This window comes from Manis javanica, chromosome 12 (genome assembly GCF_040802235.1).
Source record: "Manis javanica isolate MJ-LG chromosome 12, MJ_LKY, whole genome shotgun sequence".
Lineage (NCBI taxonomy): Eukaryota > Metazoa > Chordata > Mammalia > Pholidota > Manidae > Manis > Manis javanica.
The window spans coordinates 84,459,695-84,487,449 of record NC_133167.1 but is presented as its reverse complement, the minus strand read 5'-3'; the positions used below and the strand labels follow the sequence as shown (position 1 = coordinate 84,487,449).

Below are 27,755 nucleotides of genomic sequence, written 5' to 3'. Positions count from 1 at the left end.
TTGTTTCTTTTACTGTGCAGTAGATTTTTAGTTTGATGCTGTTCCACTTAGTTATTTTTGCTTTTGCTGCTTGGGCTTTTGGTGTCATATCCAGGAAACCACTGTCAAGACCAATGTCAAGGAGCTTTTCCCCTATCTTTCCTTCTAGGGATTTTACTGTTTTAGGTCATATGTTTAAGTCTAATTTGTTTGAGTTCATTTTTGTGAATGGTGTAAGATTAAGGTCCCATCTCATTCTTCTGCTTGCAGTTCTCCAGCTTTCCAAGCACCGTTTACTGAAGATACTTTCCCTTCTCTATTGAATTTCCTGGCTCGCTTGTCAATGTTAGTGGACTGTATATGAAAGGTTTGTTTCTGGTTTCTCAGTTCTGTTCCTTTGGTCTATCTGTTTATTTTTATGCCAATATCATATTGTTTTGATCATTATAGCTTTGTAGAATAGTTTGAAATCAGGAAATGTGATGTCGCTGGCTTTGTTCTTCTTTCTTAGGATTGCTTTGTTTATTTGGGGTCTTTTGTGGCTCCATAAAAATTATGATTGTTTTTTCTATTTCTGTGAAAAAGCCATTGGACTTTCAATAGAGATTGCATTGAATGCATAGATAGCTTTGGGTAACATGGACATTTGACAATATTAATTCTTCTAATACACAAATGTGGGATATCTTCTTATGTGTCTTCTTTAATTTCTTTTGTCAGTCTTGTTTTCAGTGTACAGACATTTCACCTCCTTGGCTAAATATATTCCTAAATATTATATTTTTTAGATGCTATCGTAAATGTGATTGGTTACATTATTTCTTTTTCAAATGTTTTGCTATTGGTGGGTAGAAATGCAACTGTCTACTGTATGTTTATTTTGTAGCTGGTAACTTTACTAAATTCATTTATTAATTCTAAGATTTTTTTGGTAGAGTATTTAAGAATTCCTATATAAGAACATATCATCTGCAAGCAAAGGCAATTCAATTTCTTCCTTTTTGATTTGGATGCCTTTTATTTCTTTGTCTTGCTTAGTAGCTCTAGCTAGGACTTCTACTACTATATTGAATAGGAATGATGAGAATGAGTCCCATTACCTTTTTCCTGATCTTGGATGAAAAACTTTCAGCCTTTCACCACTGAGTATGATATGAGTTTGTAATATATGGATTTTATTGCATTCAGTTATATTTCTTCTATACCCAATGTTTTGAGCATTTTTCATCATGAAAGAATGTTGTATTATGTCAAATGCCTTTTTTGCATCTGTAGAGATGATCATATCTTTTTTATCTTTCATTCTATTAATGTAGTATATCCATTTATTTATTTGCATATGTTGAATCATCCTTGCATCCCAGAAATAAATCCCTCTTGATCATGGAGAATTATGCTTTTGAATGTGCCGTTGAATTCAGTTTGCTAATATTCTAGTGAGAACTTTTACATCTTTGGTTATTGGTCTGTACTTTTCTTATACTGTCCTCATCTGGCTTTGAGAGCAGGATAAGGCTAGCCTCATAAGTTGAGTTTGAGAGCATTTCCTTCTCCAGGTTTTTGGAATAGTTTGAGAAGAACTGGGTTAATTACTCTTTAAATTTGGTAGAATTCACCAGTGAAAACCTTTAGTCCTAAAGTTTTCTGTGTTGAGAGGTTTTCAATTACTGACTCAATCTCCCTATATGTTATTTGAGTGTTTAGATTTTTTATTTCTTCATTATTCACTCTTAATAATTTTTATGTCTATTAGTACTTAATCCATTTTTTCTAGGTTATCTGGTTAGCTGACATATAATTGCTCATAGTAGTATCTCATGATCCTTTGTATTGCTGTGATATCAGTTGTAATGTCTCCATTTTAATTTCATTTATTTTTACTTATTTGAATCTTTTTTTCCAACTTAGTCTAGCAAAAGTTTCGTCAGTTTTATTTTTCTTTTCAAAAAAAGAGCCCTTAGTTTCAGTGTTCTTTTCTATTGTTTTTTTGTTTCTATTTCATTTATTTCTGCTCGATCCTTGTTATTTCATTCCTTCTGCTAGAATTGGGCTATTGTTTTTCTAGTTCCATGTAGGGTAAAGAGAGGTTTGTTTATTTGAGATCTTTTTCTTAATGTAGGCATTTATCATTATACTCTTTCCTCTTAAAACTGTTCTGCAGCATCATACAGGCTTTTGTATGTTATGTTTCCATTTTTGTTTTTTAAGGTATTTCTTGATTTCCATCTTGATTTCTTCTTTGACACACTGGTTACTCAGGAGCATGTTGTTTAGTCTCTAAATATTTGTTAATCTTCCAGCTTTACTTCTGTTATTGATTTCTAGTTTTATGCTATTGTGGTCAGAAAAGATACTTGGTATGATGTCAGTTTTCTTAAGTTTGCTTACTTTTTTGTGATCTAACATGTATTCCATACTGGAGAGTATGCCATGTGCATTGAGAAGAATGTGAATTCTCCTGCTGTTGGATGGAATGTTCTGTATATGTCTGTTAGTTCCTTCTGTGATGCAAGTCAATTGTTTCTTTGTTGATTGTCTGGTTGGATGATCTATGCATTTTGATAGTGTATTGTATTCCCCTGTTATTATATATTGCTGTCTATTTCTCCCTTCAGAATCTGTATTTGCTTAACATATTTAGGCACTTCCTTGGGTGTGTATATATTTAAGACTGTGATATCATGTTGATGGATTGATCTCTTTATTGTTACATAATGACCATTTTAATCTTTTCTACTGTTTTGACGTAAAGTCTATTTTGTCTGATAAAAAGATAGCTATCCCCTCTCTTTTGGTTCCCACTTGCATGGAATATATCTTGTCATCCCTTCACTTTGAGCCTCTATGTGTCCTTAGAGCTCAAGTCACTCTTTGGTAGGCAGCATAGTTGGGTCTTATTTTTTATCCACCTGGCTACTCTGTGCTTTTTGACAAAGTTAAATCTGTGAGTATTTAGAGACTTATTGATACTTAATGACTAACTAATGCCATCTTATTATTTTCTGCTTGTAGTTCCATTTCTCCTTCCTTTGTAAATTGATGAGTTTCTATAGTGGCGTGCTTTGATTCCCTTCTACTTATCTTTTGTGTATTTATTTTAGTGTTTGCTTTGTGGCTCACATGAGGCTTACATAAAACATAGGAATAATAGTCTATATTATGCTGATAGAAATTTAACTTTGATCACATTAAAATCTATCCTTTTATTCCCCCCTTCAAAATTGTTGATGTCACCATTTGTATCTTCCTTACTGAGGCATAATGGACATATATCATTATATTAGTATCAGGTGTATAACATAATGACTTGATATTTATATCTATTGTGAAATGATCACTATAATAAGCCTCGTTAATGCCTTCCAACATAGTTATAAATTTTATACTGTGCATCTTTTTATACTGTGTACCCATAACAAATGGTTGAAGATAGAGTTATTTTTAATACTTTTGTCCTTTAACTTTTATATTAGTGTTAAGTAGTAGTAATGTATTCTGAGTGTTGTATCTTACTTTGACTAGTATGTCACATATATTCATATATATTCATATTATTGATTATCATCCTTTTGTTTCAGCTTATAGAACTCCTTTCAGCATTTCTTATAAGACAGGTTTGGTTTTGTTTATTAGGAAAAATCTTTATCTCACCTTTACTTCCAAAGGACAACCATGCAGGGTAAAGTATTCCTGGTTGAAAGTTTCTTTCTTTCAGCACTTTGAATATAACATCTCATTCTCTACAGGCCGGCAGAGTCTGCTGAGAAATTCACTGATGGCCTTATGGAGGTTTCCTTGTATGAGGGAATATTTTTCTCTTGCTGCTTTTGTAATTATCTTATTTTCTTTGGTTTTAGATAGCTTCATTATTATGAGTATTGGAGATCATATTGAGTTGAAATTTGAGGTATCTATTAGCTTCATGATTGGATATCTAAATCTTTCTCTAATTTGGGAAGTTATTAGCCATTATTTCTTTTTTATATTAAATACTTTTTAAAAATTAAGCTATTATTGATATACAATCTTATGAAGGTTTCACATGAGCAATGTTTTAGTTACAACATTCACCCATATTATCAGGTCACCCCAACACCCTATTACTTTCACTATCCATCAGTGTAATAAGATGCTATAGAGTCATTACGTGTCTTCGTGACATATACTGTCTTCCTGCTAACCTACTTATATTATGTGTGCTGATTATAATGCTCCTTAATCCCCTTCCCCAATCTCCCCACCGAGACTATCCGAACAATTCCCTTTGGTAACTACTAGTTCCCTCTTGGAGTCTGTGAGTCTGCTGCTGTTTTGTTCCATCAGTTTTGCTTTGCAGTTATACTCTGCAATTGAATGAAATCATTTGCTACTTGTCTTTCTCTGCTTGGCTTATTTCACTGAGCATGATACCCTCTAGCTCTATCCATGTTATTGCAAAAGGCAGGATTTGTACTCTTTTTATGGCTGAATAATATTCCACTGTGTATATGTACCACACCTTCTTTAGCCACTTGTCTACTGATGGACACTTACATTGCTTCCATATGTTGGCTATTGTAAATAGTGCTGTGATAAACATAGGGTTGCATATGTCTTTTTGAATCAGGGATCTTGTTATCTTTGGCTAAATTCCTAGGAGAGAAGTTACCAGGTCACATGGTATTTCCACTTTTAGTTTTTTGAGGAACCTCAATATTGCATTCCACAATGGTTGAACTGTTTTACATTGCCACCAAAAGTGTAGGAGGGTTCCCCTTTCTCCGCATCATTGCCAGAATTTGTTGTTCGTTGTCTTTTTGATGTTGGTCATCCTAACTGGTGTGAGGTGATATCTCATTGTGGTTTTAATTTGCATTTCCCTGATGATTAGCAATGTGGAGCATCTTTTCATGTGCCTGTTAGACATCTGAATTTCTTTTTTGGAAAAGTGTTTGTTCAGATCCTCTGCCCATTTGCTAATTAGGTTATTTGTTTTTTGGGTGTTGAGGCATATGAGCTCAGGGAGGACTTCATGAAAGAGATAGAAACTTTGAAAAATACACTATCTGAAATGAAACATACTATGGAGGGATTTAAAAGCAGATTAGATGAGATAGGGGAGATGGTAAATGAAACAAATTAGAGAACAGCTACTACAAAGCCACAGTAATGAAGACAATTAGGTACTGGCAGAAGAACAGACCCATAGATAAGTAGAACAGACTAGAGAGCGCAGATATAAACCCATATATATATGGTCAATTAATAGATGATAAAGGAGACATGGATATACAGTGGGGAAATGACAGCCTCTTAAACAACTGATGTTGGCAAAACTGGACAGCTACATGCAAGAGAATGAAACTGAATTATTGTCTAACACCATACACAAAAGTAACCTCAAAATGGATCAAAGACCTGAATGTAAGTCATGAAACCATAAAACTCTTTGAAGAAAACATAGGCAAAACTCTCTTGAATACAAACATGAGCAACTTCTTCATGATCATATCTCCCCGGGCAAGGGAAACAAAAGCAAAAATGAACAAGTGGATTATATCAAACTAAAAAGCTTCTGTACAGCAAAGGACACTATCAGCAGAACAAAAAGGCATCCTACAGTATGGGAGAATATATTCATAAATGACAGATCCAATATGGGGTTGACATCCAAAATACATAGAGAATTCACATGCCTCAACACCCAAAAAGCAAATAACCCAATTAAAAAATGGGTGGAGGTTATGAACACTTCTCTAAAGAAGAAATTCAGATGGTCAACAGACACATGAAATGATGCTCCACATCACTAATTATCGGGGAAATGCAAATTAAAATCACAATGAGATATCACCTCACACCAGTTAGGATGGCCACATAGAAAAGACTAGGAACAACAAATGCAGGTGAGGATGTGGAGAAAGGGAAACCCTCCTACACTGCTGGTGGGAATGTAAATTTGTTCAAACATTGTGGAAAGCAATATTAAGGTTCCTCAAAAAACTAAAAATAGAAATACTATTTGACCCAGTAACTCCTCTTCTAGGAATTTACCCAAAGATAACAAAATGCCTGATTCAAAAAGACATATGCATCTCTATGTTTATCATAATACTATTTACAAAAGCCAAGATATGGAAGCAACCTAAGTGTCCATCAGAAGATGAATGGATAAAGAAGAGGTGGTATATTTACACAATGGAATATTATTCAGCCATAAAAAGAATACAAGTCCTACTATTGCAACAGTATGGATGGAGCTGGAGGGTATCGTGCTCAGTGAAATAAGCTGGGTGGAGAAAGAAAAGTTCCAAGTGATTTCCCTCATTTGTGGAGTGTAACTACAGAACAAAACTGAAGGAATAAAACAGCAGCAGCCTCACAGAACCCAAGAATGGACTAACAGTTACCCAAAGGAAAGGGACTGGGCAGGGTGGGTGTTGAGGGAGGGAGAAGGGGATTAAGGGCCATTATGATTAGCACACATAATGTATGGGGTGGGGCACGGAGAAGGCAGTATAACACAGAGAAGACAAGTAGTGACTCTAGCATCTTACTATGCTGATGGACAGTGACTGAAATGGGATTGGGAGGGACTTGATAATATGGGTGAATGTTGTAACCATAATGTTGCTCATGTGAAACCTTCATAAGAATGTGTATGAATGATACCTTAATAAAAAATAAAAAAACTACATCACTATATAAGGTTGTATGCTTAAGAGAAGCCTTTGCTAACAGCAGATGAGAGGTATATTCGAAAATATATCTGATGAATGTAAAACTTTAGTTTAATCCCAATTATTTTAGATGAGTGAGATAACCAGAGTTTGGTTTCTTAACTTCTCCTTACTAAGAAATGAGGCTCAAAGAGGTCACACACTTGCCCTATATCACACTGTTTACTGGAAAGAGATGTATCTAAACACTCATTCCTGACCCCATTCAGTGATTCCCTCTCTTATCCATTACACCCTCCAGTCTGGAGTGGCTGTTAAAACACTTATATAGCTGTCCCATCAGTTTTTATTAAACATCTCAGTTTTATTACCTGTGATATGATCAATGTGACCTGCTTCTAAATCCCAAAGACAAAGTGATGGGACAGCTATTGTATACATTTGAATTTTTCAATATATTCTAAGTCAGACATAACATATAATTAAGCTAAATGAAGGAGGTGAACATTGGTGTCCTTCCTAATTTCAAACTCAGTAGTTCTTAGTTAGTGATTGTTGGGGTACCGGGGAACAGAGATGAGGACTGTAGTGTGGAATGAGAAGTGTGAAGTCAATTGCTGTCTGAGTTTCTGATCAGTATTGCATTATAGTTACTACTACTTTTTGTTACATCTATGTAATATAGATAGTATACTGATTCGTTTGGAATAATCGCAAACTACATTTCAACTTGGATAGGAAGCTAAGGCAGAAGAAACAAGGCCATGGCTGTTTGTTTTTTTTTTTTAACAATATAGAGCCATTTGGATAATGTTGCTGTTAACCTTATTTTCGATTTGGGTACAGAACAAAGCCTGCCAGGCTTAAAGAGAAGCTATTTTTGTAATTCTTGATCTACCTACCCCAGAAGCTTTTTAATATTGAGTAATGATAAATCTCCCTAGGGGTACATCATACTTTCTAGAATGAGTCTATTATTCCTGCAGTGATTATTGGGATAACATAATTTGCTTAAGCTTTTCTTTTTCTTTTTAGCTTCTAGAGGTGCCTCATTTGCTTGTTTTGATGAAATAAATTCAAGAGTTGATAGATATGGAAACTGTGGCCAAAATTCTTGTAATTATGTGTATGTATTTATAAATTATAATTTTGTTTGGAATGTAGGTTATATATTGCTAAGATCCTAGAATGTACTGTTAGGTACACACTAAAATGGCATGTTACACCAGTTTTTCTTTATTTCAAGATCTGAGTTGAACAGTATCACCCACTGCCTGCAAATAACATGTGTTAAGCACCAGCAATGATGGAACAATGATACTCATAGTAACAATTGTTTATCTTATTTTACTAATGAAAAATTTAAAGACCAAGTGACCATTTGCTCATATTTCAGAAGCTAATATAAAAGGAGCAGGGCTATCACATTCTAAATATCTTTAGTTTTTCCCTTGCCACATTACTTCACAAAATGAAAAGAGCCATATCACATGTAAGTAAGGGTGCTCCAAATATTTACTGAGAGAGAATTGTTGAAGCTTGGCTTTTAAATTATTACAACACGTTTTAAACTTAGCTCTATCAGAAATTATGTTATTTTATTAAATACTAAGAGATTTTTTTTCTGCCTTATGCTTCTAGTAATCTTCTATGTGGAAAATTAGTTTGTGCCTGGCCACACAAAGCATTAGTATCACATACAAATCTATCTGTGATTTACTCACATGTATGAGAGGAAATGTGTGTGTCTACATTTTGGCACAGAGACAAGCCAATTAGAAATACATTCACGACTATTTCTGCCCCCAAAGATAGAGATGATACATATGTAGAAGATGGCACTGTGTGTGGTCCTAATATGGTAATTAGAACAACAAAATTTCAGATGTTTTTAAAGTTATTCTTTACGGTTATACTCATTTTGACAATTTGCCAACCAGTGTGTTTTTGAATAGCTTTTTTGAGATATCATTAACCATGAGATTCCCCTTATAAGTAACTGTCACCTCTTTCTTGCTGCTCTTAAGATTCTTTCCTAATCTTCGATCTTCCCAAATTTAATTACTATGTGTCTTGGTGTTGTCTTACTGGGATTCATCTTGTTAAGGGCCTCTGTACTTCCAGGACCTGTATGTCTATTTCTTTCCCAAGATTGGGCAAGTTTTCAGGTATTATTTCTTCAAATAAACCTTCTGCACCTTCGTCTTTCTCTTCTCAATCTGCGTCCCCTACTATGCAAATATTGTTCCATTTGGAGTTGTTACGCAGCTCTCTCAGCATCTTTTCATTTTTAGAAATTATTTTTTCTCGCTGTTGCTCAGCTTGGTTGCTCTGCTATTTTCTCTCCTCCATCACACTGGTTCTTTGCTCTGTTTCCAGCTGTCTGCTATTCATTCCCTCTCTTTGACTTTTTCATTTCAGTTTTTGTGTTCTTCACGCTGAGTGGCTCTTTTTTATATTTTCTGTCTCTTTGTTGGAAGTTCTTGCTGAGGTCACTGATTCTTTTCCCCAGTTCAGTGAACATCTTTATGACTGTTACTTTGAAATCTTTATCAAGAAGATTGCTAATCTACAATTTTCTTTATCCATTCAAGTGACTTTCATTGTCTACTTTCATATTCTGAAACAGTCATATAACATTAGGGTAAAACTGTTCTGCCCTTTGTGTATATATACACAATCAAAAATATATACAGATTGTGGCCAGACAAACTAACTTGTTCAGGCATAAGAAAAAAACAACAACAACTCCAAAACAACAAAAAACAACGAGAAGAAAAAAATCCAGAAAAATAGAAAAGCAGACACGTGGCAATCACCCCCAAAGCTAAGAGAGTACAAGAAAAGACATGTGTATGCTTAAACGGTTCAAGGTGAACATTTGTTGGGCAAGAAATGTATTTGATTTAGCAGATGCATCCATGTAGGCATCTCACTGGGGTCATAAAAACTGTCAAAATATGTTTAAAAACATGACTTATACAAATATAAATTGGGCACATATTAAATACTTATTTAGTTCATTAATGAGCGAATTAAGTTGTTAAAGGTAGTTTGGAGTGTTTGAAGAATTGTATACTTAGAGGCATTAGGAATACAATGTCGAAATACAGTTGCTGGATTTTATGTAAAACCTTGATAATGATGAAAAGAGGAATGAAACCATAATTTGGGGGGTTATCTTTTCAGTCAGACAAAAATCATTTACATACCTGCCAGACAAAACTACATGTTAATGTATAACTTCACAAAATGTAGGCTTCTTTCAGTAATGAGAAGCAAGTTAAACAAAGCACCTTCCCCTAGATAAATAGTCTTTAGTTTGGCCTCAGATGGCTCTCCTAATAAATGTTCAAAAATGACATTGAAAATATGCATGTTTCTTTATTTACATGTTGTAGACAATTTTTCTTTACTAAATATACTAGCAGTATTCCAGTAATGTTTGTTAGTAATGATCTCCACACTTGTGTTTAATAGTAACATACTTCGAAATAATTTTTTTACAAATCATTTTTGATTTTCTGTAATATGCAATCAAGTGATTTTACAAACATAGGGAGTAAATTTTTAGCCAATATTTGAAGATCTTGTTTGAAAGCTACTTTTGGTGGAGTAATGATTAAGCATTTTGGGACTGTTTTTGCTACATTTTTTGAATTGTATTTAATTGTTTCAGTAGAAAAGCCAAATTTATATTCATTTTAACTTTTCAGAATGGACTTTGATTTTTTTCTCAGTAGATGGATTTTTTACTTATACTGAATACTGTTATTATAATATTATATTCTGCTCCAAAATAATCCATATAAGACAGTATTAACAGCTAATAGCATAATAATTAGAAATAATTAGAAAGTTCTAATCTCTATATTTTTAAAATATAAAAAGTTTAATATTCTAATTAATCCTAGAAAGTATTAATTCCAGAAGATAGTATGGAAAGTTAAATTAACACATTTTTTGAGAGAAATTCTCAGGGTGTGCTTGCTAAATTCAAATTTACTGCTACATAATATATTTTGATAATAGCACATGCAAATAACCAGAGTATCTGTTACATCTTGCTCATTTGGAAACATATGGAATACAAGTATCATCTGAGGTCTCTCTCCTCCTTGAAATCTAAATGATGTTTACTCAAATTTCTATTCCAGAGTCTTGATCATTCTTTTTCTGTTTGCCCTGTTAGTATGATCCCAAGACAAAACACAAAACCCTTTCACAAAGTATCAAAGTAAATGAAAATTTTTATATGATTGAGAAAGGTCACAAAAATTAGTGCCATAAATTAGAACAATGTAAATTCATACATTAAACATCATTTTTCTTGGAAGGCCTTTTAAGGCATCTCACCGGTGGGAGTCTCTCATTGTCCTGTGACCTCATATAATTGTCTGTTGTCCTTGCTTTTCTCTTTCTCCTCTTTTTTTTTCACATGGGATGGTAAACCGTCTCCCTTTGCTGCTCATACCCATGATTTTAAGACCTCAACCTTGCACCTGATGGTTCTCAACCCTGACTGTTTACAATAGCCACTGGACCTGGCCCCGGAGCTTTTGATATAAGTGTCTCAGATGAAACCCAGGCATGGATATTTTTTAAATGCTCTTCAGATAATTCTTGAATTCAAGAGAATAATCAAGTTATTCTTCCAGATATTTCTCTTTCTATATCTAATTTTCTAAGTATAAGTTTGTATTGTTCTATATCAACACTGACCTTCTTACTAAGAGAACTTCTGGAGCTCGATGATAAGAAAATAAAACTTACAACTTCTTATATGATCACATCTTTACCATCTGAAGGCACATAGCTTTTCTCACATTTATTTGAAGGCAGTCACAATTATTATTCCATCGTTTGGATTTTTATGCCAATTTTTGGTAATATGAATTCTTAAAATTTCTTGAATCTTTCTTATGTGTTATCCATGTGCACAATCTAATTGTTTGATTGACTTTTCCACTTGTTTTGTTTTTAGTTTTATATCAACTTCAGCTGTGTAGAAATCCCATACCGGGTCAATTATGTGAGCTGTAATAATTCTTTACATTGCAATGACCATGGAGTAATTCCCATCTTTAAACACCATGCTTTGAATAATTTAATAAACAGTTCAGAGATTTTAAAAAATCAGTCATGCTGCTTGTTGTCACTTGTCTGTAATTACAGCTTTAATCTTATTTTCTTGTGAAATCTTGTGAAATCTTGTGAAATTACTTATTAGAGAGGATAAAATAGAAGCACTTAAAGTGATTGTGGATGTATAAAATGGAAAAATATATGGGTTGGATGTATCATACATACCATGTAGGAAGAATTATATAACCAAAATGATCAGTTTTTCACAGAGAGAAGGCATAACCTGGCCAATGAAAGTCCTCAAAATTTTCTTACTAGTCTTGCCTGTTGGTTGAGAGTCTGGGATGTTCTTGAAGCTAGGAAGTAAGTGATAACTAGTAGCATGTTACTGGTAATTGCCAATATTTGGATCTGGCTGTGAAAGAATAAAAAAAAATGACTTGGCAGCAGAAGCTAAATGAACTTGACAAAGTACAGGCAATTTCAAGCGAAAATTTGTGAAAATTTATTGAATTTGTTGATTTAAGATAAATTCTCTGAAATAAATTATCTGTTGAATAAAAGAATATTAGCGTTTATCTGGCTCAGGCAGGCGACACTCACCGCGCGGGGGGCCCGCGGGACGGGAGCCAACGGGTCGGGGGAAACGAACAGACCAGCCCACGCGCCCACCGGCCCAAGCTCTCTGAGGGGTCGCGGGCGGAGCCGAGAGGGGGCGACCGAGTGGAATCCCGCGCCGCCCCGGCCGCGCGCGGAGATCGCGAGAGGCGAAGCGGCGGGCTCCCAGGCTCCCCGAGCGCTCGGCCCCGCACCTCAGTAGTAGCAAAGTGTCGCCGCCGCCGCCTGCACGCGGGTCCACGGCTGGCAGCCACAGCGCCGCGCGGTCGAGGGCCTCAGACACGCGAAGGCGCCCGGAAAGCACAAGCGGTCCCAAGTTGGCGAGCCGGAATGTGAAGAAAAACATGGCCCTGCCCGGCCTCCGTCCCGACCCCACCCAGCCGCGCTCCCATTGGCCGCCTGCCCCTCAGCGCCGCGGGATCATTGGCCGCGGGGTCCGTCAGTCAGGGGCGGGCCGGTGCCGCGGCGAAGGCAGCCATTGGGCGCTCGCGGAGAAACGTTAAGTACCGTTAGTACCGTTGCTACCGTTGCTACCGTTGCGAGTGCCGGCGGGAGAGGGCGCTCCCGCGGCACCCTGCGTGCTTCGGTCTGCCGACCCTGTCCGCCGTCCCGTCTGCGCAGCGGAACCGGAGGAGACCAGATGTTGATGGACCCGCGAAGTTCTGGGCTCTCGGTGTGCTTGGCTGCTCCTTCCTCCAGATACACGTGCGCTGGCGGCACCGACCTCGCCCCCAGCCTCGGATCGCCTCCTCGCGCCCGCTGGGCTCCCGGCGCCGCAGTTGCCCCTTCTCGGCTTTCCCGTAGCGGGCGGAGGGCCGAAGCGGTCCAGGTGCTGGAGATCGACCCGGACTTGAGGCCGCTGGCCCGTCCGGACTTCAGCCAGTCGAGCTCTACCACCTCCAGCCGGTGCCGTCGGGCGGCGCGACCGGGAACCCCGACGCCGCGCGGGACTGCCTTCGGCCTCGGCGGCCGCTTAGGGCAGTCGCGCAACGCGTGGGGCAACCTGTCCCACGCCGACCGCATCGCCAAGGCCGTCGAGAGCTCGGCGGAGAAGCGGCTCCCGCTGCTGATGTGCGGTGGAGGGGCCAGAGCGGGACCCACTTCAGGGATGAGGGCGACAGCGACGGCCCTGCACGCTGGAAGGTAGGTGGCCGTGGTGCGCGGCCGGACCCGGACGGGGCGCGGGGAACCTGCCCCCGCCTGAGGTCGCGGTGGAGCCGGTCAGGGGGCGGCCGTGCAAGTGGCTCGGCGGGCAGCGGGTAGCTCGGGGGGCTGGGAAGCGGCCGACGCAAGTGGTGGGCTCGCGGGGCCCGGCCTGGGTCGGAAGTCGGCGCGCCCCGCCGGAGGGGCTGCCCGGGAAGGGAGGGAGCGGAGCGGGTGCTCCCGGTGCGGACGCCCGACCGGCCGGCGAAGTTCGCCGGGACAGGGGTGTAGGGGCTCGCCGGAGCCGCTGCTGGTCTGTCCGGGCCCAGCTGGTGAGCGCGGCTGCTCTCCGCCCCGCTGCGCGCGTCAGCCCGGCCTGGAGCCGTGCCCCTGCTCTGCTCCCGCCGCCCGGGAAGGGGCCGCAGGCGGAGGGGCCGAGCCGGGCCGCGCAGACGGGGAGGCCGGCGGGCGTTTTGCGTTGTGTGGATTTATCCGGCGGGGGGCCTCGAGGGGGAGGGCCCGGCGAGCTGAAATTCAAGTGTGACCCGCGGCGGGGCGGCGGGGGAGGGGCCTCCTGGAGGAAGCGCCTTTGAAATAAAAAAATGTTTCATGAGGTATCTCGTGTTTTTTATGTGGGAATGAAGTTTCTTTTCTTTGGTCTGGGAACTGACAGTGCATTTTCTTGTATTTAAAAGTTTATATCTTTCTGTCGTTTCGGTTTGTAATCTGCAGCTGAGTAATTTATAACTAGCCACAGAGATTCCGAGACAGGGACCGTGGGTGTAGTCAGAGTAGCGTGAGGGCCTCTGGAAAAAGACCCCTACCAAAACTCCCTATTAAACAATGAAGCAAAATCAGAGTCACGTTAATTCTCTAAAGTAAAATATCAAACTAGGAGTATAAGCATTCCTCAGTGAAGATTAGTTAAAACTAAGAAGCCAGGAGTAACCTGGCTTGGAATGTTTCAACATCCCCCAGATAAGAAAATACCTCAGCATGGCCCACATCTTCATTGTGTCAATTAAATGAGGCTATTGTAAAATTTACTTTAGCCTGCTCAAAGGCCCAGTTTATCTTTAACTTTGCCCAAATGCTGCTTTTCCTCCTCCAGCCCCTAATGAAGTAATACGTAACCTGGGCGATTAATGTGGCAAGTAACACAGTGAAAGGCAGGAAGGATCCCATCTTAAAGATAAGATTGCATTTTAACACCCAGGAAGTTAAGAAATAAGATTCTTTATTATTATTATTATTAAGGTATTATTGATATACACCCCTGTGAAGGTTTCACATGAAAAAACAATGTGGTTAATACATTCACCCATGTTATTGAGCCCCCCCCATACCCCATTGCAGTCACTGTCCATCAGTGAAGATGCCACAGATTCACTATTTGCCAAGAAGTAAGATTATTTAGTTATTTACTTATTTTATTACGGTGTTATTGATATACACCCCTATGAAGGTTTCACATGAAAAAACAATGTGGCTGCTACATTCACCCCTGTTATCATGTCCTGCCCCCACCCCAATGCAGTCACTGTCCACCAGTGTAGTAAGACGCCACAGAGTCCCTATTTACCTTCACTGTGTTCCCCATGATCCCCCCACACCATGTGGGCCAATCATGATACCCCACCATCTCCTCCCTCCCTCCCTCCCCAACCGGCCTCTCCCACCCCTCCCCTTTGGTAACCTAGTCCTTTCTTGGAGTCTGAGTCTGCTGCTGTTCTGTTCCTTCAGTTTTGCATCGTTGTTATACTCCATAGATGAGTGAAATCATTTGGTACTTGTCTTTTTCCCCCTGGCTTATTACACTGAACAGAATACCCTCCAGTTCCATCTACGTTGTTGCAAATGGTAGGATTTGTGTTGTTCTTATGGCTGAATAGTATTCCATTGTGTATATGTACCACATCTTCATCCATTCATGTACTGAAGGACACTTAGGTTTCTTCCATATCTTGGCTATTATTGTAAATAGTGCTGCAATAAACATATGGTATTTCTTGTCTTCTGGCCATTCTGACAGTTGTGAGGTGACTTCTCATTGTGGTTTTGATTTGCATTTTACTGATGATAAGTGATGTGGAGCATCTTTGCATGTGCCTGTTGGCCATCCATATGCCTTCTTTAGAAATTTGTCTTTTCAGATCCTCTGCCCATTTTTTAAATGGAATTTTGGGGTTATTTTTGCTTTTGTGCTTTATGAGTTCTTAATATATTTAGGATATTAACCCCTTATCAGATATGTATGGTTTGCAAATTGCTCTTTCTCAGGATTGCTTTGGTTATACGGTCTTTTGTGGCTCCATACAAATTTTAGGATTGTGTTTTCTATTTCTGTGAAGAATGCCATTGGAATTTTGTGAGGAATTGTATTTACTTTATAAACGGCTTTGGGTTGTATGGACATTTTAATAATATTAAGTATACCAATCCATGACCATAGGATCTCTTTCTATTTGTTTGTATCTTCAACTTTTTTCATCAGCGTCTTATAGTTTTCATTGTACTTCTCTTACACTTACTTAGTTAAATTTATTCCTGGGTATGCTATCATTTTTGATGCTATTGTGAAGGAGGTACTTTTTCTTTTTCAGGTGTTTTATTATTATTGTACAGAAATGCAATTGAGTTCTGTATGTTGATTTTATATCCTGTAACTTTACTGAACTCTTTAATTCCAGCAGTTTTTTTGGTAAAATGTTTATAACTTTCTATATATAAAATCATGTATATTTTTATATGTAAAATCATATGCAAATAATGACAACTTTACCTCTTCTTTTCTGACTTGGATGTCTTCTATTTTTGAATTTCCTAGTTGCTCTTGTTAAGACTTGCAGTGCTGTATTAAATAAGATTCATGAGGCTGGGTATCACATTCTTGTTTCTTGATTGTGGAGGAAAAGCTTTCACCCTTTCACCACTGAGTGTGCTGGTGACTGTGGGTTATCACAGCGCCTTTATTATGTTCAGTTATGTTCCTTCCATATTCAGTATGTTGACAGTTTTTATCATGAAAAGATGTTGTTTTTTAAATTCTTTTTCTCCATCTATTGAGAGGGTCATATCATTTTTACCTTTCGTTCTATTAATACACTCTTTCACATTTATTGATTTGTGTGTGTAGAACCGTTCTTGCATCTGAGGGATAAATCCCTTTTAGTCATGGTGTCTATCCTTTTTAATATGTTGTTGAATTTGCTATTTTCTTGAGAATTACTTCACCTATATTCATCAGGGATATTAGGCTATAGTTTTTTTTCTTTTCTTTTTGTGTGCTTATCTGACTTTGGTATCAGGGTGATACTAGCCTTGTAAAATGAGATAGAAGTGTTCCCTTCTCTTCAATTTTTGGAATATTTTGAGAAGAACTGACCCTAATTCCTCCTTAAATGTTTAGTAGAATCACCAGTGGAGCTATCTGGTCCTGAGATTTTCTGTGTTGGGAGGTCTTGGATTACTACAATATCTATTTTAATCTGTTATGATTTGTTCAGACTTGTTATTTCTTCCTGATTCTGTCTTGGTTGATTGTGTGTTTCCAAGAATTCATTCATTTCTCTTAGGCTATTTAATTTGTTGGCATATAAAAGCTCATAGAAGTCTTTTTTAAACTTACGTATTTCTGTAATGTCAGTTGTAATGTCCCCTCTTTCCTTTCTTAATTAATTTGAATATTCATTTAGTCTAGTTAAAAGTATTCCAGTTTTGTTTCTTAAAAAAAAAAGAAAGAACTCTATTTTTTCATTGACCATTCTATCGGGTTCTTTTGTTTCTATTTCATTTATTTCTGTCCTGATCTTTACTATTTCCTTCCTCCTGCTATGTCTGAGGTTAGTTTGTTCTCTTTTTCTAGCAGCGGCCTGGACTCCAGCTTTGACTGGTGACTGCCTGGGCCCAGAGGCACCGTGGACATAGCTGAATGTGACCCCCATTGCCATCCCGAGGAGCTGTTCACCAAGGTGGCAGCTGCCATCTGCATGACCAACTGCTGGTGCCAGTCACATGACAGATACATTCAGCACCGGGACCCCACCATCCAGATCATCAGGCAATTTAATGACGTGACTAACTTGGTCGTCTCCTCCTGCCTCGGGGCCCCGAGCATGACAGCCCGGGACAGGGCCCAAGTGGTGGAATTCTGGATCCATGTGGCCAAGATGTGCCATGTGACATCCCCCGGGGACCATCCTGGCATCTTGGGACCTGCTCCCTCCTTGGCCAACTAGGATGGAGTCCTGCAGTCTGACCCTGCCGGGTCCTGGGCCCCTCCTGCCAAGGGTGTGCTGACCTGGACTCGCAGGCCCCGGGGGTGGGACAGCCATCCCTGGCCCCTTCCTTGGGTTGAGATACAGTCCTCCACCCAGGAGGGCTGCTCAACAGGTACTGGGTGTGCTGGGCTCCCTGGGTGTCTGTCTCCTTAAGGAGAGGAGTTCATGGGGGGACAGAAGCACAGAAGAAGGCCACGCTCTCAGCTCTGTCTTCCCTCCCAGGAGTGCCAAGCCCTCCAAAATTTTGCGTCCCTCCATGCCATTCTCTTGGCCCTGCACAGCCCTACCGTGGGTCGTCTGCAATGCACTTGGGGACGTGTTTCCTGGTAGATAGTCCTGTCCCTGAGACCAGGTCACCTGAGTGGACCAGAGACACCACCCCTAGGTCTGGCAGTGTCCCCTCAGTTGGCTGGGGCTCCTGGGAGGCGGCAGACCCTGGGGACAGGGGCTTACAGGATGGCGGGCTCTCAGAGCCCCCGTGGGTTAGGCCAGCGGTTCCCCCTCAGGAATCGGGTTTCGTTGTCAGGTGTGGGTTGAAGCCAATGGGAGATGTTCAGCATGTGTTCTGCAGCAGGAGGTCTCTGCCCCAAGGACAGCCACCTGTCCCAAAGCAGATCTGCCCCCAAGAGAACTGGGAATGGAGGCCTCGGGTGCAAACATACAGCCCCCTCCCCAGGCCTCAGGGCCATGGTGGAAAGCCTCATGCAGGCTAGTGGATCTTCTGTGGTCCCCAGGAAAAGCGGTCCGATGCCCCCAAACTCTCCACCTGTTGACCACATGTCTCCCTCTCTCCTCCCCTTAGGAAGAGCTCCAGGATGCTTAAGAGGCTTATAAAGGAGAAGTGGCTTAACCAGAAGGGGCTCCTCAAGTTTAATGGAGGCTAGAGCTGTGGAGGGAGGGGATCCTTGGGGCAAGTCCTCTGCTGTGTTGTGGCCCAATCTTAAGGCTGACTCGAGGTGTACATGGTGAGAGGGGACAGCTGATGGGAGAAGTAGGCTCCGCCTGGCCCCCAAGGTGTCCTGTTTGTCTCCCTCTCTGGCTCCACTTGACTGGGGGCCTGACATCCAGTGAGGACCCAGAGGACAGGCTCCTGGTCAGGGCTGGGGCTGGGGCTGGCGCTGGGCTGGCAGCAGGGGTGGGGCCTATGGCTGAGCAAGGTTGGCCCCTCCCTAGGGCCCCCTGAGCCCATCACTGCCCCTCTGAGGCCTCTGGCTCCTCATCTGGTCAGGGAAGGTTGTCACCCTGCGGTGCGGGCCTCCCAGGTGGGCAGGGTCCAGGGAGCACAAGATGGTCTTCAGCTTTGTGCCCATCCCACCTGGTCATGTGAGGGGAGCCGTGGTGATAGCCAGGTGCCAGTGAGTGTTCAGGGCACCCTGAGAGGCAGGGGAAACTCCCCTGACACTCTGCAGGTGAGGAAGCCTCTCAGGGCGGCCGGCAGTGGCCCAAGGACACCCATGAGTATGAGTGTGTGCTGGAGCTGTGATCGCCCTCAGCTGAGAGCCTGCTGGAGGTGGGGACAGCATAGCACCAGGGGACTCGGGCGAAGCATCCACCAACCAAGCTCTGATTTGTGGGAGGCCATGTGGGAGGCGAGCATGAGCACCTGAGTGTCCTGGACCTTGCAGTAGGCAACCTCCATGGTGACGCAATAGCATGTGTTGAGGCAATGGCTGAGGGACCCCTGGGGACTACGGCGTAGGCAGGAGCAGGTGAGAATTACCTGTCCGGGGTTGTGGTGATGGGGGTGCCCCTGCACTTGCTGCTGGTGCCACCAGCCCTGAACTGCCAGCACTGGGGTGACCAGGAGGGAGAGAGCAGCTGGGTACAGAGAGAAGTTGGAGGATGGGTGCAGGGACCACAGGTCTTGGGATTGGCCAAAAGCCAGCCCTGGGACGGACAGGAGGGGAGAGCAGGGAGAAGGGAGGGTGTGGGAGGAAGCACAGGGTGGTCCAAGGGGAGCTAGGGGCTGCGAGTGAGGGGTTCAGGGGGGGCTCTATGGGCACCTGCCCCTGAGACAGGCTGGAACTCATCAACTCCCCACCCCGGTGGCACAGGGCATGGTCCCCTTCTTCGGATTGTTTCTGGCTGACCTGCTGGTCCTAGACAAACTCCTGGAACGTACTAAGGATGTGAGTGAGCCCAGAGAGACACTGGAGGGGAGGATGGTGAGCTTGAAAGAGGAGAGAGCCCCTAGTGAGCCGGAGCTCTCAGCACCGGGCCACCCCGCCTCCTGGGAGTCTCCCCTCCGCCCCAGGAGCTGGGCTGTTTGGAGAGGGCAGCCAGAGGGAACCCCCTAAGTCCTGGTCCTGGCCCCAGGGCAGGTAGGGCTGAGGGCTACAGGGGGCAGCCTCTGAGCAGGACTGGCCTCTCCCTCAGGCACTGCCCAGGGTGAGGGATGTTGCTCCTTCAAGGCAGGAAGCACATGGGGGTGCTGGCCGTGCCTTCCTGCCTGAGGCCTCAGTCTCCCTGTGTCATCAGAGAGAGTTGAGTGGGACGCTTGGCCTCAGTTCCCCAGTCCAGTCCCTCCTCCTCGGTACCCCAGATCCTGGCCTAGGTCTGGATGCTGTTTCTGGCAGGCCTGCCACTCTGAGGGCCCCATTGGTCCTCCAACTTAAGAAAGGGTGGGGAGGTTTGGGCCTCGTTCTGGGTGCAGGCGGCTGTTTCTGATACACTTTGGCTGCCTTGGTGCCTTCCAGGGCGATGGGATGAGAGAGACAGAGTTGAGCTACTGTAACACCCCACCACAGAAAGTGAGGGGGGAGTGCAGATCCCTTGGGCAGGACCCAGTCCGGCCCAACCCCTGGGTCTAACATGTCTTGAGAAAGTTAACACACCCAGAGCTGAGGACACTCAAGGCTTTGTCGGGTGGGGGATGGGGGTGGCATCAAGACGGCCTTCCTGGAGTAGCAGCTAGAGACCCAACACTGGGAACAGGCAGGACTAGATAGCATTGGAGGGAAGGCAGGTTCCCACATGAGCAAAGATCGGGACCATCCCACTGCCCCAGTTCTCATGCCCCTCCTTGTGTGCATCTTGTCCTTCCTCTGCCGCAGGAAAGTTCCATTGTGCGTGAGATCATGATATACAAGTACATGGGCACGATGTACCACCTGGAACCTGACGAGTACTTCAGGTCCTTCCAGGCTGTGGAGCCCCTGGATGAGCTGAAGAGATGAGGCTGGGCAGGAATCAGCTGTGGGCTCCAGCTACAGGCAGGCTGTGGGACAAAGGCCCCTGACGTGGCTCCAGGGATTCACAGGTGCCCCTCTGTCCTGCAGCTATGCCCTGTCCTGCCAGCTGGGTAGAGGATTCTAAGTTGAAGGACCTTCTGTTTCAGTACATTAAATATTTCATGCCCCTCCCTCCTGGTCTGTGGTCTGCCTGAAAAGCCTGCTGATAGCCTGATAGGGTTTCCCTTATAGGTAATCTTTTTTCTCTGGCTGCTTTCAGTACCCTCTCCTTATCCTTAATCTTTGTCATTTTAATTGTTATGTCTTGGTATTGTCTTCTGGGAGTTCTTTTGTTAGGGGCTCTCTAAGCTTCCATGACCTGAGAATATATTTCCTTCGCCAGTTTGGGGAAGTTTTCACCAATTACTTCTTCAGGGAGACTTTCTACGCCTTCGTCTCTTCTTCTGGTGCTTCTATTATGTGAATAGTGTGTCATTTGGAGTTGTCACACAGCTCTCTTAATGTCCTCTCGTTCCTAGAGACTCTTTTTTCTGTTTCTCAGCTTCGTTGTGCTCCTGTTCTCTAATTTTCATCTCATTGATTGTCTCCCCTGCTTGCAGCAATCTATTATTCATTCCCTTCATTGTGTGTTTCATCTCGGTCACTGTGTTCTTCAGCTCTGAGTGGCTCTTTTTCATCTCTTCTCTTTGTGAAGTCCTCCCTGAGATCGTCAGTACTTTCCTGCAGGTCAGTGAGCATATTTATGACTGTCACTTTGAAATCTTATGAAGGAGATGGTGATCTGCATTTCATTTAGCCCTCTTTCTGGTGTCTTATCCTGTATTTTTGTTTGGAACATATTCCTCTGCCTCCTCATTTGTCAGGGTTTCTGTGTTTCTTCCTTTGTATTAGATGGATCTGCTATGCTTCCTGGTCTAGAGAGTAATGAGTTTATGAAGAAGGCGTCCTGTGGTGCCCAGAAGCTCAAGACTCTTTACTATCCAATGCCTGGTTCTCCTTTGTGGTGGAGCACCAGTTGCTGGTGGTGGGCTGTGGGCAGGGCTGCCTTTCTGCCTGTCTGCCTCCAGTGGTCTAGGTCTATCTCAGTCTGCTGAGCATGGCAGTCTGCCTCACCAGGCCCTTTGTGAGCCAAGCAGAGGACCTTCTGTTGGGATGTTGCAGGTGGGACCACCCTCTGCCCTGCAGCACTGTTATTGCTGCTGGGCTGATGGGATGGGCAGGGTGGGTGTGCGTTAGGGGGCTGGGCTGGGCTACCCACAAGGAGGAAGGAGTGCTCAGAGCTGGCTCCTGAAGGCATCTCCCCATTTGGGCTGAGACAGGACTAAAAAAGCTGGGAAAGGGGTAGGGGGGTGAAGAAGAAGGGGGGTATTAAGATTAGCCTGCATAATGGGGGGGGAGAAAGGGGAGGGCTGTACAACACAGAAGACAAGTAGTGATTCTACAACATTTTGCTATGCTGATGGACAGTGATTGTAAAGGGGTTTATAGGGGGGACCTGGTATAGGGGAGAGCCTAGTAAACATAATATTCTTCATGTAAGTATAGATGAATGATAACAAAAAAAAAAGAAAGAAAAGGGGGATTACTCCCTGATAGGATAAAACTAACTGTAAATCAATGATTAATGCATGCTTTAAATATCCTTAATTTTGTTCACTTAAAGGGTGTCAGATGATTGGCTATGGAGGTACACTTTTCTGATAATATTCCTTTCTCTTAAAAAAAAAAATAGCAGTTCCTGTGTGGTGACCTCCAATGAGTTCTACACAATAGTATAAAGGGCATATCAAAGTGTGGGCAAAGGGTCTGTTTGTGTTTATACAGAGGATCAAAGCCTAATTTGGCTACCCAGAAAATGAACTAAGATACGATATGAAGAACTCTCTGGAAGACTCATACCAGAAGATGATCATCAAAAAACCTCAACAAAGATCCAGGCACTGCTACAGCTGTAGCTGCATTCATCCCACCGGTTCCTGGACTTGCCATGGGAATGAAGAAGGAGATATCTAAACTGGCCTGTGCATACAGTAAAACAACAAATTTGACTGGATCTATACTGTTGGAACTCAACCAAGAATTAGGAGAAGTGCAAGTTGTAGTGCTCCAAAATCTTACAACTACAGACTATCTACTGTTAAAAGAACATATGGGATGTGAACAGTCCCCAGGTAAGGGTTGTTTTAATTTGTCTGATTTCTCTCAGACTGTTCAAGTTCAGTTGGACAATATCCACCATATCATAGATAAGTTTTCACAAATGCCTAAGGTGCCTAACTGGTTTTCTTGGTTTCACTGGAGATGACTGGTAATTATAGGTCTGCTTTGGTTATTTAACTGTACTCCTATTATGTCAATGTGTGTGCGCAATTTAATCAGTAGTTTAAAACCTATACATGCTGAAGTTACTCTACAAGAAGGTATGTCAATGAAATAATGTTCCCATGTTTTCTTCCGCCTGCTACTTATATAGCTTTCCTTCTTCCTTCCTAATTACAACCCTTAAATAGAATTTGTGCCTCATATCGAATTTACTGAGTATCATAATTCTTCCAAGTGGTAAAGATACCTCAAGACAAATGCTGGGCATAGAAGCTACAGGGCATAAATATGCAAAGAAGTAAAAAGCTAACCTTTTCAAACAGTATGGCTTCTCTCTCACTTACCAACTTTACATTTCCCTGTATGGCCCCGGAAGATGACTGGTTAGCCAGAGATGGGTAAGATTCCTCAAGGGAGGAACAACCTAAGACAGGCACAGTCGCAGGGGGGCCATCAGGTGAGAAATTGGGGATCGACAGAGGTGAGGCTTAGAACCTCACCCCCCCTGTTTTGAGAGAAATCTTCTGCATCCGTGGATGTTTTGTTGCCCTTGTCTAGCTTGGATTAATACTTAGTCTATAGGCACACACCTGATCATCTACATTTGCCCTCTTACAGCACTAAACTATGTTTTCTACCTTTATCTTGCATCTACCTACCACTTCAGCATTTCATTAAAACAAAAAAAGGGAGAAATGTGGGATTCACATATAAATCAAGTATAAAAATCAAATGAATAATCATATCTGACTTGATTATTTATAATTCATGATGTGTGATCAAAACCGAAAGTTTCTGTGATATGACTGCCCTTGCACTGTTCACCATGTAAGAACTTATTCACTATGTAAGAGCTTGTTCACCATGTAAGAACTTGTTTGTTATGCTTCAGAAGATTGGAGACTGATGAGAATTAGGCTTGGGGTTGATTAATGATTGTGCATTGAGTCCCCTATTCAGAATTTTATTGTTGTTAACAACCATATGATCAATAAATATGAGAGATGCCCTCTCAAAAAAAAATCACTTATGTTAAAATACATATAATAAAGTTCAGCATCTTAACCATTTTGAAGTGTATAGCTCAGTAATGCTAAGCCATCTGCACTGGTATAACCATCACCACCACCAACTTCTTTCATCTTGCAAAACTGAAACTCTGCACCCATTAACCAACAGCTCCCCATCCCCCCTCCCTCAGCCCCTGGTACCCACCCTTCTACTTTGTCTCTATAAATTTGACAACTTTAGGTATCTTATATAAGTGGAATCAAACAGTATTTGTCTATGTGTAACTAACTTGTTTCACCAAGTATAATGTCTTTAAGATTCGTCCATGTTGTAGCTTATGTAAACATTTCTTTGCATTTTAAGGCTGAAGAATATTCCAGCATATGTATAGACCTCGTTTTGTTCATCAGCAGACACTTGGGTTGTTTCTGCTTTTTGGATATTGTAAATAATGCTGCTTTGAATATAAGTGTACAAGTATCTGAGTCCCAGCTTTCAATTCATTTGGGTATATGCCCAGAAGAGGAATTGTGGGATTATATGGTAGTTCCATTCTTAATAACTTCTTGAAAAGCTGCCATGTAGTTTTTCTCACAAGTTGTTCCAGTTTACATTCCTACCAGCAGTGCACGGGGACTCCACTTTCTCCACATTCTTGTCAACACTTGTTATTTTCTGGGGTTTTTTTGGACAGCAGCTATCCTTATGTGTGTGAGGTCATACCACTTTGTGGTTTTGATTTGCATTTCCCTAATGATTAGTGACGTTGAACATCTTTTCATGTGTTTGTTGGACATTTGTATGTCTTCTTTGGAGAAATGTGTGTATTCAAGTTCTCTGTTTTAAAAAGCAGGTTACTTGTTTTTTCATTGTTGAGTTGTAGGAGTTCTTTTTATATTCTGGATAGTAACCCCTTATCAGGTATTAATAGAGTTTTTAAGACTGCAAAGCAGGAAGATGGGGAAAAATGCTCCCAGCCAGGGGCAAGGAAACCCTGATCTAAACACTGACTTCTTAACACATTTGTTTATACTTGAAGATACCTTAGACTTCCCAGCCCAGCTTTCCAGAATTTTCTCAGTGCTCTCAGAGGAGAGAGGATCTTGTACTCACAAGTAAGCAATTTTAAAAGAAATGAAATAAGCATTTGGATAAAAGGGACACCACGGCATTTGTTTAGGTAGAAGAGTAAAGAGAAGCAAGTATTGAAAATTCGAAAAGGGTCATGAAGATAGTAAAACATTAAAGATCTCTTTGTTTCCTGAAATTTTTTAATTTTCAGAATTGACTTGAGATTCTCTAGTATGATTTCAATATCAATATCACACTTGTGCACCAGCATGGGGGTGTCTGTGTATCTGAACTATGAGATCAGTGACTTTATGGGAGGGAATGAACCTCATGGGTTATTTAGCCCAGCTTACTTTTTTTTTAATCTCAAGAGGTAGAGTGACTATCAGATTCAACTGCAGACCCCCTGCCTCTTGCCTCGTAAACCATTTCTCTGACTCTGTACAACTCAGTCTCTCCCAGGAGATAGGAATGGAAAAAGACAGAAGTCAGCTGAGATAGCCCAGCTTCTGCCCCCACTATCCTCACACCCACCTCACAGGCAGGAGAATCATCTTTCACCATCAGTGGTCAGGAGGAGGAAGACAGCTTTGAAATGTACCCCAGGTTGGAGAGATGAAGCAGCAGCAAATGCTCCCTTATTTAGGAAGGTCAGGACTATTAGCAGCACCAGAGTTTGTTTAGATGGCGCCAGAGGACACCAGCAGCTCACGTGGACTAAGTCTTCAGACTGAGATCCTCCACTACTGAGCTCAGTAGGGCATTTTGGGGAATATGAATCACTCGGTGCAAACATCCAGGCTTTCCCCTCCCTAACTGCCCCACCCGGGCATGCCTCCCTTGGCTGAGGCCGCAGAAAGTGGGCAGAAAGGAAACCCTTTGACAGTAGCAGATGCAGAAGTGCAAAGATAGGACTCCACGGCGGGCGGGCACCACTCCTGGCTCCCGGGGCCGACGGAATGGCGAGCTCCTGGAGAGGCCTGTGTGCTTCCAGGGGGCTCCAGTCCGTTGTCAGGCTGGAATGTGGGCCTGGGTGCTTGAATTTCTCATTTGTCAAGAGGAACTGAAAATCCAGTTTTTATGTGAGATCTAGTTTCAAAATGTGGCGACAAAATTAAGATACAAAAATAAAGTCTCTGGGTTAGCCAAACAAAACGTTTATGCAGGTCATGAGTTTGCAGCCTTTGACTAAACACACAGGCGTGATTCCTCCTGTTGGGCGAGGTCCTACAGGAGGGGTAAGGAAGTGCGAGAAGTGGGGAGAGGGTGGGCTCAGAACTGTGGTGGCCCCGTCGCAGGGCCCCGAGAGCATCTACACGGGGTGTCCCAGTCCAGCCCCAACCCCCGGGGCCTAGGGTGTGCACTTGTGTGTGGTGAGGGGCGGACAGCAGGCCACAGCGTCTGAGCACCAACCTTTCCATCCCCTCTGACAAGGAAACAGAAATCTGGACCCTTCACAGCACCCAGCCATTCTCAGCCGGAAATGCTGTTGCCCCCTTCTCTCATTCTCTTTCCAGTTGACGTTTGGAAATGTCTAAGTTGGCATTTTTAGTTGCCACAATGTTGGGGAGGTTATTAACAATAGCGCCTGTTGCTAGGGATGCCAAGCATCCGACAATGTGTGGGACAGGCAGGTGCAGCCCCTGTGAAAAATCAGAGCCCTCTTGATGTGAGTTTGGAGCACAGGCCTGTGTACACATGCCAAGCAGGCTTGTTGAGGGCAGCCACATGCCATGCCCACCACATCCCACAATGCTTACCACCTGCCACACCCACCACCATGCCTGCCACTCCCAACACACCCACCACACTTGCCACACTCACCACGCCCACCACACCATGCTCACCATGCCCTGCGGATGGTGAGGCAGGACCATTACCCGTGCATAGGGAAGATGATTGTGTTTTCCTCACAGAGCTGTTTGGAGGGTTGCCTGAGTTCATCCTCACAAGGTGTGCCCTTTCTTCTGTGATTTCCCCTTGTATGCTACATCCTTCTGGCCTGGCTGCATCTCCTCTTTTGCCCAAAGCTGGAACCATCCCTGACTGTTCAGGGGCATGTCTGATTCCACAACAGGCCAGGCTGGCCTGCCCGACAGGGGTTCCTGTGCCTGCAGGTGTGACAGTGTACCACAGTGGGTAAATCGCTGCTCTTGGCTAGTTCTCCCAAACCCAGGCTTGTCCATGAACCAAAAACAATGCCACTTTTATTTTTACTGTTATTTTTTTAACATATGACACAGAAAGTCTTAATACAAAGAGGGAATAATGTCAGGTTAAACATAACTGGTAGTCACAGGCCTGTTAAGTAAATTAATTCACTTTAGTATATAATAGTAGGTGCTTCTGAGAAAGAATTATGACACAATCCAAAGGTTCACAACACCATAAAAATA

At 42.6% G+C, this 27,755-nt stretch overlaps 2 protein-coding genes across 11 annotated transcripts in view; both read left to right on the top strand.

Moving 5' to 3' along the window:
• Positions 1-9,158, top strand: part of LOC108405726 (putative disintegrin and metalloproteinase domain-containing protein 5) — a 38,951-nt gene extending 29,793 nt beyond the window's left edge. The window contains 2 exon segments of the mRNA XM_073219289.1: positions 7,683-7,754; positions 9,151-9,158. Coding sequence (XP_073075390.1) covers positions 7,683-7,754; positions 9,151-9,158 — 80 coding nt within the window.
• A 2,875-nt stretch (positions 9,159-12,033) lies between these two features.
• LOC140845177 (uncharacterized) overlaps positions 12,034-27,755 on the top strand; it is a 34,951-nt gene continuing 19,229 nt past the window's right edge. For 2 of the 10 annotated variants that reach the window (XR_012123920.1, XR_012123919.1), the window contains exons 1-2: positions 12,193-13,484; positions 17,350-18,729. Coding sequence is in view for 2 of the 10 variants with exons in the window: in XM_073218927.1 (XP_073075028.1) it covers positions 12,982-13,484; positions 17,350-17,380 (534 nt within the window). In the remaining 8 variants the exon portion in view is untranslated. Of the gene's footprint in view, positions 13,485-17,349; positions 23,127-27,755 lie in introns of those variants that run through there. The other 8 variants (XR_012123924.1, XR_012123922.1, XR_012123923.1 and 5 more) reach the window with 8 other exon arrangements.